At 36.9% G+C, this 15813-nt stretch overlaps 1 protein-coding gene across 6 annotated transcripts in view; it reads left to right on the forward strand.

The window, feature by feature from the left end:
* Positions 1 to 1580: 1580 nt before the first annotated feature.
* Positions 1581 to 15813, forward strand: part of TBC1D32 (TBC1 domain family member 32) — a 75388-nt gene continuing 61155 nt past the window's right edge. The window contains exons 1-11 of one of the 6 annotated variants that reach the window (XM_021547178.3): positions 1581 to 1644; positions 3874 to 4028; positions 7906 to 8067; positions 9217 to 9394; positions 10000 to 10071; positions 11216 to 11341; positions 12214 to 12292; positions 12447 to 12547; positions 12634 to 12695; positions 13174 to 13318; positions 14034 to 14093. In XM_021547178.3, coding sequence (XP_021402853.3) covers positions 3874 to 4028; positions 7906 to 8067; positions 9217 to 9394; positions 10000 to 10071; positions 11216 to 11341; positions 12214 to 12292; positions 12447 to 12547; positions 12634 to 12695; positions 13174 to 13318; positions 14034 to 14093 — 1140 coding nt within the window. In that variant the 5' untranslated portion in view covers positions 1581 to 1644. Of the gene's footprint in view, positions 1674 to 3314; positions 4071 to 7905; positions 8068 to 9216; positions 9395 to 9999; positions 10072 to 11215; positions 11342 to 12213; positions 12293 to 12446; positions 12548 to 12633; positions 12696 to 13173; positions 13319 to 14033; positions 14094 to 15813 lie in introns of those variants that run through there. The other 5 variants (XM_021547177.3, XM_077782251.1, XM_077782252.1 and 2 more) reach the window with 5 other exon arrangements.

The raw sequence follows: 15813 nt of genomic DNA on the forward strand, positions 1-15813 counted from the left end.
TCTGCCTGGATGCATCCTAACAATCATGGTCAACGGCATCTCAGGTCTGCCAGCTTTGGTCACAAGAAAGGGCTCCAAGTTCCAATGGCTGCAAAATGTGGCTAAAGAAGCTGGATACAATACAGAAGGTGGGAGAGGGTAGAAAGAAATGGAAGGATTTCAGAACATGGGACATCTTTCAGTGATGCCACTACAAGTGCAATTTTCTTACAAGGTTTTTTAGAGAAGACTTGTTAAAGTGGAGGCTGTTTCAGTAAGGATTATTAATGCACTGATTTTTTTCTATTCCTTATTAGCTATGAAACTGAGATGCTGTCACTTGAATCAGCATTTGTGAAGTGATAAAGGAATTTGAATAGAAGTGTTGCACCACTGCACCTCTCTGCTGGTATGAGGACAGAAAAGCAAACCATTCTGTTGCCTGTGAAAGAAGAGCTTGGCATGGGTGTGGAATAAGCTGCTGTAACGTGCATCCCATTCCAAACAATGCACTTAGAAGACGGAGAGACTGCATGGCCAAGCTACCGGGACTCTGGTCAGTTTACTGGAGTTCCTTTGCAAGCAGTAGTAAACAGACAATTTTTCCTATTTTATTTTGCAGGTACCTAAGTGTACTGGCCACATCCAAGCACTGAAGAGCTCACTGCTAAAGCTATCACAGAAAGTTTGCTGCAACTGATCAAAATCCAGTTTCTGAGAACCAGCAGTAAGGGAGGTTTGTGTTTCTCCTGAGTCGTCCCTTTTCAATAGAAATGCTGCAGTTTACAAGCTTAATTCTAACTGTGCAAGTGGATCCCCACAACTAAGTAGAGCTCTGTTAACCAGGGAGTACAGGTCCAGTTAGAGAAACAAGTCTTCATGGAAGGTTAGCGTTACATGGAAGATTCACATTTAAAGGAAACATCATCATGGATGATTAGCATCACCTAACATCAGAATCATTAGAAAAATGTAGGAGGCAAGGATAATAATGCACTATGCAACACCTTGAAAAACATCATTATGAGTGTTTATGGTAAGTAAATTCTGGTTTATTGTAGCTGACCTAATAGAAATTATTTAATATCAAACTGCTTTTGCTGTTTTCGTGTTTTGCGTTTATTTGTTGGAGAGAAAAAGATACTATTTGATATTTTTTTAGTATCTCCTTCATCACAGGAGGGAATGGAGAGTCAGAGGACTGAAAAACTCCTTGCCTTTCATTATTTTATTTACTGAGTCAACCTGCTCCCACGCTGATGTAAACTGGGAATAACGGCATGACTGTATTCCTTTGATTTCAGCGGCAAACCTGGGGGCCACCACGCCGGGCTGAACAGCGGGGAGCCTGAAGCCGGGAAGCGCTGAGCGCTCCCGAGCTCTGCCCGGGTTGCCTGTATCGGCAAACAAGTCCCGGCTGCCGGCGGAGCGGCTGTCCCCGGCCGGAGCGGCTGTCCCCGGGCTGTCCCCGGCCGGAGCGGCTGTCCCCGGGCTGTCCCCGGGCTGTCCCCGGCCGGAGCCCTCACGGCGGCCCCACCACAGCACCGCCACCGCGGGCGGGCGGGGCGCGGGCGGCCCGCGCGGCCTCTCGCGATGTTTCCAACGCCCGGCGAGACTCGGCGGCGGCGGCGGCGGCGCGGTTGCCAAGGGCCGCGGCCGCCCCAGGTGAAGGGCGGCGGGCCGGGCGGCGGGAGGTGCGCGCAGGGACCGGGGATGCGGGCAGGGACCGGGGGTGCGGGCAGGGACCGGGGGTGCGGGCAGGGACCGGGGGTGCGCGCAGGGACCGGGGATGCGCGCAGGGACCGGGGATGCGCGCAGGGACCGGGGATGCGCGCAGGGACCGGGGATGCGGCATCCCGGGCCGTGGGCAGCAGGGCGGGGATGAGCGGCTGCGTGGGGCGAGCGCGTCCGAGGTGCCCGGGCAGAGCTCGCCCGCGCTGTGTGCGCTGAGGGAAGCAGCTGGGCAGGAGTAGGCTCTGCCGACGCTTGCGGACAGACCGGCTGCTCTCCCGGTGCGCGGGCTGCCCCAGGAGTCCCGCTTGCCGCCCCGCCGGAGAACGGGCGGTAAAGCGCCGGCAGGGGCAGGGATCCTCGCACGGCTCCTTCTGGGAGCTGCTCTCCTCGGCTGGTTGCTAAAATTGCCTCCCTGCCCAGGCGAAGGTTTGCGTAAGGATAAATGCTGGCAACAACAGGCCGCTTATGAATCGTTGCCTGAGTTGTGCGGCAGGATTCACATTTGCGATGGTGTCGGGACATTGAAAAGACTGCCCAAACTGGGCTTTGGGTAAAGATGTAATTTAGTGTTGCCTGGAAACCGAATGGGGGCTCTGCCTGCTGGGAAATAACCCAAAGCAACAACCACCAAACAAGCAAGCACAGCAAACCGCAAACCTTTACAAATGAAATGTAAGATATGTATCTTTGTTAGTGATTACGTGTAAGTCAGTAAGACTTCTCCAGGGAAACTGGAGGTGAAGCTGCGATAGTCTCATGATTTCTCTCTATGAATAACCTGAGCAGGGCTTTGCACTGACTGCCAGCAAGCATTTGGATACCTTTAACTTCTAAAAAATCCTAGTTATACCAAAATACTTGGTGATTTTTTTTTCCCCCCAGAGGTTTAGGATATTGTCTAATGTTTATATAAACCTAAAAGTGCATTGACTTTGAGTATCTTGAGATTGTGTAAGAAAAAGAGGGCTGCAAATCAGTGATTCAAGATTATTGCAAGGGATTTTGGGTGTTTTGTTTGTTTTCTCTAAGTTTAGTTTAATGAAATTTCTGGTAAAATGATTGAGTTAATATTGAATAATGATAGATCAAAGTAAAATGTTCAGCAACTGTGCTGGTTACCACAGAAGAGTGTTACCTGGATGAACTATTACCTTCCATAAAAGATAACTCTTCCAGCTGGTGCTATATGGTACTTTTTTTTTTTCCTCTGGTTGATGCTATTTGATTCTTAAACAGTAATTTGCTGTATTGTCTCTTCCAGGCATATATAGCTTCCAGGTGTATATTGTTTATTCACAGGTGTTTAGAGAGTCTTTAATTTTTAATTCAGAAAAGTCAAATATCTGTAAGTAATTTTTCCTTACATAGGCTAGAAATATATAAGCTAAAACTGCCACTGAGGTTTGAAAGTCTTCCATGGCATGTAAAGATTTTTAAGACATTGATTAATCAAGATCGAAAATGAGCTTGTGTATTTTTTTGCAGCTCTTGAAAATTTAATTGTTTGTCTTTCTTCTGGACTTGGTAGATGTTTCCAGTTTCTCACTGTTTCTTCTCCTCCTCCCAGTTTTTCCCAGCAGTTTCCATTTAATTTGACAGAACTCTGTCAGGTCGCTGCTGTTAATTAGCACAGGGCAATTAAACTATTATGATAATTCCACCTGGCCCTTGCAAAAGCTGACAGCACTTTCAGTCATGGGCACAGTAATAGCTCTGAGTAGAGAGATTCTAAAGTCAGAACTGGGTGGTAATAGTGGACGAGAAGCAAGTGAGAGACTATTTATAAAGCTTTCTTATCAATATACAGTCATTACATCTGTTAAACCTATCCTCCTTTTTATTTTTTTAGCTTACCTTGTGGTCTTGTACCTCTGTCATGGGCAAGTACAAATAGGAATGTTCAAGCTTTTCTTAATATAATACCTCCTTTAAGAATATTATGCTACAATGTCAGGAGTTTTAGTGAAACTGATTTGATAGTTTTATTTTCAGTTTGTCTTAAGATCAGCTCTACCAAATATTTCCTATGATTGTGTCTTTTGATAGAAAATCCTGTTGATAATGGTAAAAAGTGGCAATTTAAGGGATTTGTGCTTTTCTTAGCATCTTTAGAAAAACAAGACTATGAGAGTTTCTTATTCTTTTATTTGTTTTCCACAGATGTCTCATTTTACCAGTGAAGATGAAGCTCTATTACAGTCTATGCTTAGACAGTTGCTGCAGAGTGTGAAGGAAAAAATCACTGGAGCCCCATCAGTAGAATGTGCAGAGGAAATTCTTTTGCATTTGGAGGAAACAGATGAGAATTTTCACAAGTAAAAATATTTTTGGCTATTTTTAGTCTTTTGAAGAAGTTGGTATGTCTTAAACTGTACTGTTCCTGGGAAATGTCTGCTTTATATTGCTTTATGAATGTGTGTGTATTTATACATATATAGATATTCCTGTCACTAATCAACTTTCAGATGATGCTAATTCAAATAATAAAATTATAGTTGCCATTTTCTTGATTTCCTTTTTTCCCATCCACTCTTGCTAATATATTTTTGCCGTAGTAGTAATTCATGAGCTGTTTGTGAGAGAGGAATTTACAAAGCTCTGATGCATATGCACATGTAATGTACTAAATGCACATGTGAAAAGGAGCTAGAAGAAGTAGTCACTGAAGACTCTTGGTATATTTGACACCTGCTAGACAGCATACTCTTGTTTTACAAAATAGAGTACTTTTTCAGAGGACCATTTGGCTTCTATATGTGATTGTTCTCTCTAGCCTATATTGCTGAACATGTCTATCTTATCTATCTATTCCAATAATTCTTTTAATGATTTATGTTTTAAGTAAAACAGAAATGTATCCCCATCACACTTCTGTTAAATCAGATTTGACAGTGTGACCTCACATGCAATCTAGATTTCCAGATCCCACATTCCTCTTTTGTTTCCATGATGCTATAACTTGATTATTTCTTTACTACATGGGAGATTTTTAGTACACAGTTTATCACAAGCCAAGACAATATCAGGCTGAAATAACCTGAGGACATTTTAATAAGAAACAGCTCTGTGACCTGATTTCTGAGAAAGCTGGTTCCCTATCAGTTTTTTTCAGAAGTGGCACTATTTACATTCTCTTAAATTGACCTAGGTTTTAGCATTCCTTTGTCAGTGGTAGGAACTAGGTAAAAGTAAGTATGTGAAATGGAACTGGGGTTTATCTAAAATTTCACTGTAATTTTAAAATCTTGACACTTGCACGTGTTCTGGAGATTCTTTGAAAAGCATTTTAGCTCAGGTTTAGTTTTTATTACAAATGTATTGAATTATACTGTTGCTTGTACACGTGCGAATTTTGAGTTGTAGGTTGCTGTTTGACAAGCATGAGAGCAAAATAATTTGTTTGTACACATATCAAAGTTGCAAGACATGTAATTCTGAAAGAAAAAATATTTAGAGAAAACATATACAATAAAGCTCAGACAAAAAAATTTTGAATATATTTCTGTCATTTTTTTCTGAGAACCTAACAGGATACCCAGGGTTAAGGAGTAAGGTCTGTAAGTGGTTGAAGCAATGCCTATATAGCTTTTGCTTTTACAGCAGTGAAACCTTGACATCCATTACTCTTTCTTGTATGTTAGAAAATCTGTGATCCTAAAGATACTTTCTTTTCATGAGAACACTTTTAATTTACATTTAATGGAGAATCGAGTGATCTTTAAATTCAGAACATGAGGGTTACTATCTGGTTCTGGGAGGTATTCTTGTCTTGTTTGCGACCCATGGCAGTACAGACTGGTTTTTAGAGAGGTCATATGGTCATTTATAACTGAGACTATTAAAAAACTTTCTCCTTAACCTATCCATCCAGAGTGCAAGCTCTATTATCAGTAGTGTGTGCTTTTAGACTGTCCAGTGCTCTAGTTCAGCTCAGCATTTTGAGCAGTACTGTTTCTACCTCATGCTTATTTTGATGCAGTAATTTTACCAGTTTTTGAGACCTTGCTTTACCCTTTGTTCCCACTTGGATGTAGAAAAGACAGAAAATCAGGACCCTTAGAAAACTAATAAAAAGGAAAATTGAATCAAGTACAAAACTTCTGTTTTGCACCAGTAGGCAACAGGATTTTAAACTGCATTAAGTAGCATGTTTTCTGTTACATTAGAGGTATTTTTAACACCCGAGTGGATTTCTTTATAAGTCCTTCCAGGTCAGTCTGGATTGATTCTGCTTGTGAAGAAGTAGTATTGTGTTTGCTGAAATGCATAATTGTTACAAAACATTATAAGGTGGAAGAATAATGCAGAAGATGAAGACTAGAACCTCTGACATAAAAGTAGTGGTGTGAATAGTGATGTGGCTACTGTATATTTCAGAGTGAAGGAGTCACTGCAAAAACATATACCCTGGAAGTGTTGCCCTTGTAAAACAGAGGGGAGACAGTTTTATGAAAGCTTTCATGCAGTGGAAAGTTGTGTGCAATTTCACAAATGAAAACCAAAATAAACATATTTCTTGAGATGTATTTCTATTACCTTCACTGAGAACAAGAACGAAGTGTAGGGGAAAAGAAAAATACTGATATACCTGATGGAGCCTGAGGTAGGCAATCCAGTGAGGAAGCATCTATCATGATATAATTTTGTGTGCTTTGTTGTTTGATTTTTGGGTTTTTTAATCCAAGTTATTGTTGATTTCTCGATTTTCTGTGGGTCAGGGTGACCCTGAGATTGTAAAGGGTCTTTTCTCCCTAGCCCAACACAGCCAAAGAAGGAGCCTGGAATGTGTCCAATTGCATTTTCAAGGTTGTTTATTTCTTCTTATCTATAACATTCTTTCTCTGACCTGCCAAGCTCCGTCCAAAAAGGAAGCCATGACCATCTGCCCCCGAGCCTCGGGCGGCTCCCACCTTATATACTTGTGTGCTATGTTTACAATTTATTACCAATTCCCATCACCCATGTTAGACTGTGAATCTCTGCCTTAAACCAATAGAAAAGTGTTGCCATCACACCAAGACATGGAGGACAAGACGAAGGAGAAGAAGGCTAGGACATGCCCAAATTCCTTCATCTTTTATCTCCTGAATTATATTCTAAAAATCCCAAAATTTTACTTTTCCACCATGTGTTAGTTCAAATATCACACTACTAAAACACTTGTGGCTTGTAATTCCTCATACAAAATTGTCTATGGAAAAAGCTGTCTAAAATTGACGCCACGGATGTTTTTGACTTCATGCTAGGGTCTCTGAGACCCCTGCCAGGGTCTGGAGACAGCCAGGGCAGCCAGAGGGATGTCCTGGGCTCAAACAAGTTAACATGAAGTAGTTGCACATCTACTTTTGAATCAATGAAAATAAAATTACGCATGTATTGTTACTATATTATTACTTTTTTCTATGTTGCTGTTTGCCTTGCCCTTTTTACAAATCACAAAACTAGCCAAAAAGAAAAGTTGATTTATTCTGAGCACTACTCTAGCAATTTCTATAGCTAATATGAATTTGGAGAACCCAGGGAGAGTCTTTAGTTTGAGAGCTCCCTCTGATTATTCTATTCTGTTAGCAAGTGTCTGTGGGTATCTGATCATAAGACTGCAAACTGGTGGTGAATCCTTGAATTTTATATGGTTCTGTAATCACAGATGGCTATTTTATCAGTTTGACTGAGATCTGTGCATTGTTATAACACATAGAATTTCATAGGCCATAGGTGTCCTCATATGCTCTAATTTATAAACTGTATTTTTGCTGTATTTCCTCATTTTGTTTGTATAATGCATAAATAATATTACCAGACAGTTTATGCTACAAGAAATATTTCTTCTGGAATTTGAAATTTCTTGATACTCTTTTGTCTATGAAAACTTTACCTTTTTTCTGAGTGGATTTTTATGTTTAGAAGCAGCACAAAGTGAAAATGTGCATTTGGTAAACTAGCTATTGTTTTATTTCTTCTGTTTGGTATTGGTTGTCCCTACAGTATGCCGATACTGACCATACTGAAGAAAATAAAATTGTAATGTGTTATTTTACGCTCCTGAAGTTTATTTCTATGCAAGTCATAAACTCTTAACTCAGAGTAACAAATCTAGTGGGAGAAAAGATAGTGGTTGTTGATATAATGTCGAAAATGCTTCATGGTGAATTCAAAGAGATACAACATTTTAATTTTGAATGTTTCTTTCAGCTATGAGTTTGTGAAATACCTTAGACAATACATAAGAAATACTGTGGGACCTGTGATTGAAGAAGAAACAGAAAAATGTACCTCTGCTCAAAGTCAGGGTGAAATATCTGGCTATGACACACTTGTCCAACATGTTAGTAAGAAGGCCCGTGAATCAAAAGAGTGAGTATATACCTGTAATTCACACCTCTGTTTCTTCTATGTCTTTGTCTTCCTTTTGCTTTTCCATAATATGTTCTGCAAAAATAAGTTCTGAACCAATAACCATTTTGAACCTGTAACAGAAATTAGTGCTAAGAAATTCAGGTATTGCCACCTTATGTTGCAATTTTTCATGCTTTGTCTCACCCTGAAATTAAGGTTGAGAACAATTGCATAAGAAAATAGGTAGAAAATATGTGAAGATTTTAGCATCGGTGGTCATTTTTATGTGTTGCAAAATAAGAAAATAGGAAAATCGATGTTAGAATGAACATTTTTTAGACTATGCTCTCTAAAATTTTGTTTCAAGGATCAGGACCTTAGGGTTTTGTGCATATTAAGATTGGTAGAAGAACCAACAATGAACTAAATATGTATCTTATATTTTTAATGTGACATGTAGGATGATATTAAAGCACAATATAATATTCTGTATGTTTAATAACTGTAAAATCAATAATTGTAGCATTAAAAATAAATAAAAATAGAAAAAAGAATTTGAAATAAAACATCAATGCTTTACAGTAGGATGCTTTTCTGGAGTATATTTTTTTTAATTGCTTCCCTATGGATATTATTTTTCAGTTTATGGAAATCAGAAAAACCTGTGTTTTGTTGAAAAAAAATTATTTTGTGTGCATGACCTATACTCAAGATCTTGAATCAGGATGATATGTTCAGTTCTACTGGTTCTGCTCAAGGTTTATAGCAAAAGAAAAACTGGATATTAAACTACAAGAAACAAACAGTAAAAAGGATGAGAACTGGCTTGTTTTCTCAGGGACAGATTCTCCTTTTTGGTGAACTAATGTTGTTCTTTCTTAAGAACATTCCAAAATAGAATATGATAGTGGTATTTCATTGAATGGTTCTGGAAGAGAAAAAAAAGGAGTTTTGTTGTGATTTTAAAACATCATTAACTGAAATGTGTAAGGTACATATATGCTTCCTTGCTCAGTTTGTATTTGGTATTAATTAATTTCTGTAAATTCAATGAGTTCAAGTCCAATTAGCATCATGTCATATTCAGTTATTCATGATGTAGCGATTTCTTTTTTTTACATAGTGATGTTTATGTTCTTATATATTAAAATCATCTTTACTTTGAAGATACAGAGAAATGATACATGCCTTGAAGAATGTCATGATGGTTGTGGTAGAATCTTTGATTAACAAGTTTGAAGAAGATCGGATGCATGATAAGGAGCTGGCTAGTAAAGCAAAGAAAGAACGTCAGAGTGGCTATTACACAGACAACTGTTCTGACAGTGACTCCTCCTTCAACCAAGTACAATGGGTTTTCTCTCTCTGTTATGAAATAAGCATGATACTGCAAAATTGTTAACTCTCTGACAGTGGAATGGCCCTGGAGAAAGATCAATTTTTGCCATCTTTGTTATATCTTAAACCCAAATTATTTGCTTTTCTTTCAGTTTTAAGTACTAAGCTTATACTAGGTACCTTAGGGATCTATGCTAGATATGATGCCCATATGCTCTAAAGTACCTATCCAAGTGTGGTATGGAAAGATAAAATCATTACATCATCTAACTTTTGTGATTTTACTTTAGAAGCCAAATAACATACAGTTCATTTCCAGACTACTGTACTTGGCTACATTTCTTGCTGAATAAATTATTATAAGGGATCTTTTGAAGATACAGAAAACTTTGAAGTAAAGCAAACAAAATATGTCATAGTGATTATTGCAAGCTTAACTTTGGGCAAACAGCAGAAAACATTTGGATTGTTGACTTTACAGTAAAATTAGTATAAATGTTGAAGTCCTAATTATTAAAAGTTAATTAGGTATCAGAAAGACTGATGATTTTAACCTTCCGCTGTTCAGTTTAATAAAATATACTAATGATCATTTTATAATGTGTATTACAGAGTTATGCATTCATGAGTCAAGAACAATTGCAGCTGCTTGCAGAAAAGCTTGACCCTAGTCAGCCCAAGGAAGTAAGTTTAAAAACAGAAATGAAATGTTTATACAAATGAATGTTTATGGCATATTGTAGAGTAGCCTGTATGTACGTAAGAGTTCCTATGTACCTAACTGGAAACTTGTCTTTGTTGGTTCATTTATCTTTCCTTCAATGCAGAAACTACTCTGCAGTGCAGTATTTCATTGTTTGTAACCATCTGGTTCAAAAACTAGTATTGCAACAAGTATATATTTTTTTAAGAGATCTGTGTGCTATAGATTGGTATTTTTAGTTAAAAAAAAAAGTTGTTCCATGATAAATAAAGCTACTGAACATTATTTATCCTGTATTCATGTCCCTTGCCCTTCTTGGTAACTTTTGTGTTGCCCTTTGAATTACACCTGTCAAAGAGAGAGATGCCTGCCAACAACCTGCTGCCAAATGGAAAATATAAATCCAAGTTAGATTTGTTGTCATGTCAGTGGCAGTACTAATTTGTGTCTCTAACCAACAACCAGCATCAGCTGCTGGTATTTTTGAAGGTTGGAGAAATACCAGTTTGAGTGTGCTGTCTTGATAAGACTTGTTAGGGCTTGTCTGGCAGGCATGGAACAGACATGGTAGGTAGAAGATGGTGCTAACCATTTTTTTATTAGAAAACCAGGTAAAAAGTCTGATGTTATTAAATGTTATTAAAGTGTCCTACTGTTTCTTTCAGTAAGATGAAATAAATTGTTAGAGGTAACAGTTGTCTATGAATTGAAAAAAAAGTTACTTGAAATGACTTAGAATGCTGACAAAAATTCAGCAGTATAACACAATGTCTAATGACTGTATCTGCTTCTCCTAGCTGAGAGCTTTAGAGAGCTATATTCCCCAGTTTCAAAATATTTGATTACAGGCAAAAAATAGAATATAAATCTTGCATCCAGTATTGAAAACCCATTTAAAATGGTTTTATTACTTCTTTGAATGCACATATTTTCCCCATTCAGTAATGTAGTGTTTTGTCTAAATAGCCATAAAAAATTTAGCAGGAGATAAGTATTTGTTATTCCTTATCTGTTCTACAGCCAGGTTCTGTTCCTTCCTGTCCTCCCTCCCTCTAACTTGTAAATTACGTATTTCAGAGGCTGCTGTGAATGGATTTTTGGTGTTTATCTTTTTGACTGCTCTAGGTTCGCCAAGAAGCTTTGCAGACGCTGTGCTTGGCCCCTGTCTCTGATATCCTAAACTCTGAGAGTTGGCCAAGTCTGAGTAAGCATCTGACAATCTCTCTGGCAGATCCTGATGCAACATTCAGTGTAAGGGAATGTTTTGTATCTATTTATCAGATTTGTATCTGAAGAAAGGGCTACCAAAGAGGTTTAAGAAGTTACACCTCTTACCTATTATAAGTAGTCCAGCAGGGTTCAAGACATTTTATTACTTATCTGTGAATCACATAAACTATTTTTTGAAGTAACAGAAATACAGGATTCCAGTAAATTTTGGTTTAAAGGACTGCAACAGGCTTTCAATAGGATTTTGAGACACCAAAGTAGTCATTTGCATTTCTTTTAATGTCAATGAAGACATTTTAATTTCTTTTAGCATAAATGCACGTAAAAAGAATGGACAAAACTGCTCTGTACACGTTAATATTTCCTGTTCAAATCAGGTTTATGCCCCATGATGATGAGTAAATGGTACATAGTAATATGACACAGACAGTGATGAGGAAAGAAATTACAGATGCTTAAATGGCTTTTAGATTATTTATTATGTCAATTAAACTTGCTTGCTTCTTCAAAATTTAAAGTGATTACCACATAAACAGGAAAGTTGCCCCAGCTGCTGTCATATATTTCTCTTTCACCTGAGTTCTATAATTTCTTTTAAAACAGTGGTAATTACAAGTTACTGATTCTTAACGGAAAAGTAATGTTCCTTGCTCTGCTTTGTAACTCAGTGAGGCTTTGCACTGGTACTGTAGTTCAAGTATTTGAATAAAATTTCCTTTGAACTGGAGATGTCTGTGATCAGAAACTATATTTTTATAAAACATACTTAACATCTGCACAGATGTCTAGATTAATAATATGTATATTAAGAATAAATTAGATATTGATTATTTTGCAATTATGATACACAGTTAATGCCTACTTAATACTTTGATTGCTTTTTTCACTCTTAGGAGAAAATTCTTAGGTTCTATGCAAAAACCTTTTCTTCTTCTCCATTTAATATGACAAGAGAAGTCTATACAAGTTTAGGTATGTGCATTTATTTACATTTCAAACTTCATGGGTCATGTACTTTTTGAAAAACTAAATTTTATAATGAAGACTGTATAGGACAGTCTGTTTTGTCACTGTTGTCATGGAGGCAAAGTGTTTTTTGTTGGGTTTCTCTCTTTTTTTTTTTTAGCAAGACACTTGGAGTCGTACTTTCTTTCTGGAGAATATTCTCTTCATATTTCAGCTGGTCTGGATGTATCTAACACAGATGTAAATCGTTTACTTAAAAAGGTATAAAGAACTTTCTGTACCTTTTCTGTCAGTACTGAAACATTATGCATTAATTATTTTTTAATTTCAATAATTTATGTTTTTAGGTTCGTCTTTTAAATGAGTACCAAAAGGAAGCACCATCTTCCTGGATTCGACATCCAGAAAAGTATGTCACCTTCAAAACCCTGTAACCGTTTCTTAATTTAATAATTTTTGACATAAAATAAGATACATGTAATTTTAGCAAAGGCTTGATGATAGGATTCACAGTGGCTGGTCAGCGACAACAGGGGAAATAAAAGTAGAGGGTAGGAAAAGTAAAATGAGGAAGTTGCTTAGTAGTCATATTAAGCTGCTTACTTAGCTTTTGGAGTGTTCTAAGTACTTTTGAACAAATAAGAATTTGGATGCAAGTGTAGCAAGTGTAATACACTTAGAAGATGTAATTACTTAGGAGAGTATAGATGCATATTAGTTTTATTTGTGGTATTACAAACAATGCCCACACTAGAGCAAGTTAAAGATAATGCTTTATGATTTATCTGAACAAGGTTTTATGAGGAGATTGTTCTTGGGTATTACTGGTGGAAGGACTTAAGTGGTATTTTTCTTTCCCGTCCATTTTTTCGTATTTGTGTCATAAGGTACATGGAAGAAGTAGTGGAGAGTACCTTGTCACTTTTGTCATTAAAACAGAAGCTTAATCATCCTGCCTCTCCAGATTTCTTGAGTCCAATGCACTTCTTGGCTCTGCTAGATATCAAAGCGATGTGGTTTAAGAAGTGGACGGTAAGCAAATAACCTGCAACCCAACAACACATAACTTGTTCATGTCAGACATTTATTTTGAAAAGTTATGGTTCTGACATCATGGTCCTATTGTGTCCTATAACAGCCTATACTGAGAACCGTAATTAAGGAAGTGTAGTGGTTTTTTTAGACTTTTATGTGCACTGCTTTTCAGTATTACTCTCCACCTCAATTTCTGTTCAGTTACTTGTTTTCATGAAATTTAGGAGCATTTCCTGTGCTTTGTGTCTTCACTCCTTTGGAAGAATTGACTGACAGCCATCAAAAGATGCAAGTATTTTTTTGGAAGAAGTGATGAGCATGGAAGAATACATATATATTACACATTACACACAACTTGCTAACTTCAGTGGACATCAGAACTTCTTCCAACCTACCATATATAAATTTAGGATTTACTTGGCAATTTCAAATTGCATAGTTTAGCATTTCAGTGTACTTAATGGTTTTCTTTTTTAACTACATATTCTACTACACTTTTTTCTAATGATGTAGGGTTTTTTGTCATAAATGTACTGCAAACAAAAGTCTCAGTTGAGTATAATACTGGCTTACTCAAGCTGGAGTTCAATACATTGAATATATACTGTATATGGGATCTCTACTAGAACAGAATCAGAGATAATTTCTACTTTTTAATTAAAAACCAGAACATTTCTTTGTAGTTGACATTACATCTTCTTTGTCATTCAAGCATGCATATTACAGCAGAAGAGTGGTATTTAGGCTTCTGGAAAATAAGTATAAATCCTTGGTAAGTACTTCTATTAATATACTTTATTGATTATATATGTAATAATAGTCTGTAAATAAAATTTATTGATGGAACACAGGGTAATGGCTGAAAGAGGGTAGATTTAGATTAGATACTAGGAGGAACTTATTTTTTCTGTTAAGGGTTGTGAGACATTGGAAAAGATTGCCCAGAGAAGTTGTGGATGCCTCTCCCCTGGAAGTGTTCAAGGCCAGGTTGAATGGGGGTGCAGATGTCCCTGCCTATGTCCCTGTTCCATTACATTGTTTGGAACTAAATGATCTTTAAGGTCCCTTTCAGCCCAGGCCATTCTACAATTCTATGAATTACCAAGGCAAGTTTACTTGCAACTTAGTCTTTTTTTGCACATAGTGGTTTGGACAATTTTTTTTTTTTTTTGGTAGCTATTCCATGTTCTTCAGCTAGATAAGCCTTTTGAATTTTTGATTTTTTTTTTAATTTCTCTTTGCTTAAATGTATTAATAAATGCAAAGAAGCGTATATGGCCAGCTCTTTGTAAGGGGAATTTGGATATTTTATTGCAGGTGTTTACTTAGGATTGTAAGTTGTTAATTTTTTATGTTTCATATTTAGAATTATTTCCAAAAAAGCATAAAAATGACAAATGGTGCATGATAAATATGATAAATATGCTGAGCTAAATTGGGATTTCTGTTGAAAAGAGGCTAAAAGAACTGCCATTGGGTTCTCTGAAGAATAAAGTGTTCAATTCAGCAAGATAAATCAAACCGGGAAAATGCATTTAGTAATACTGATATTAATGCTATCATATATTTTCTATGGGCAGATTTCTTTACTAGGGTAGAATTTTCATTGTTCCTAATAAGACCACTGTAGATGTGAGATCCGTTAATATAAACAGGACTTGGCTATGTTTTATAAAATCTTGTAATACAAATGAAATCAAATGTAAAATATATGGGACCAATAAAATCTTAAGATGGAGAAAAAGGCACAGGCAATTATAAGAGTCCTTTATCTTTTCTATCTGTGTGCATAGAACAGGACATAGAATAAAGCATGATCTGTGCAGCAAAGAGTTTGTAATAGAAAGGTCATAAGCAGGGTAGTCTAATCTAATTTATAAGCAAGGGTAAACATCAGATTAAGGTTGGGTTTTTTTTAATTGTGTATATCTGCATATTTACACTTGTGAATAAATCTTGGCAACTCCAGGCTGTAATAAATCTAATTAATCTTTTCAGATCATAAGAAAATAGAAGCAATTAACTCTATCTCACCTGAAACCAGGACAATGTGCTTTATGTTTCCTTGCTACAACAATGCTTATAGCTTTTAAATTTTTATATAACTTGATTAAACTATAAAAGTAAAGTGCTATGACAATGATACACCACCAGGAACAGTAATAGTACTGACAGCACCCAGCAACCAAACCTACAGTTTAGTAAGTGTATTCAAGACAAAGGTTTTCACATGTGGAAATTTAAAATCTTCTGTAGTAGTGACAATAGGGCATCCACAGATTGCTGTTGACTTCTCAAAACACTTCCATGTTCTCTGTATTGTTTTTCATAGACTGTCTTTATGTGTATAGAACTGGTTTTGTGGTAATGTAATAATAATGGTGATATATTTTAATAACCTTATAAAATTTTGCCTGCCCTTGGTTAATATATCCAAAGCACTGAAAAATTAAGCCATTTAAGTGAAGTGGATATTTAAGTTTTTGTGTTAA

This window comes from Lonchura striata, chromosome 3, assembly GCF_046129695.1.
Source record: "Lonchura striata isolate bLonStr1 chromosome 3, bLonStr1.mat, whole genome shotgun sequence".
Lineage (NCBI taxonomy): Eukaryota > Metazoa > Chordata > Aves > Passeriformes > Estrildidae > Lonchura > Lonchura striata.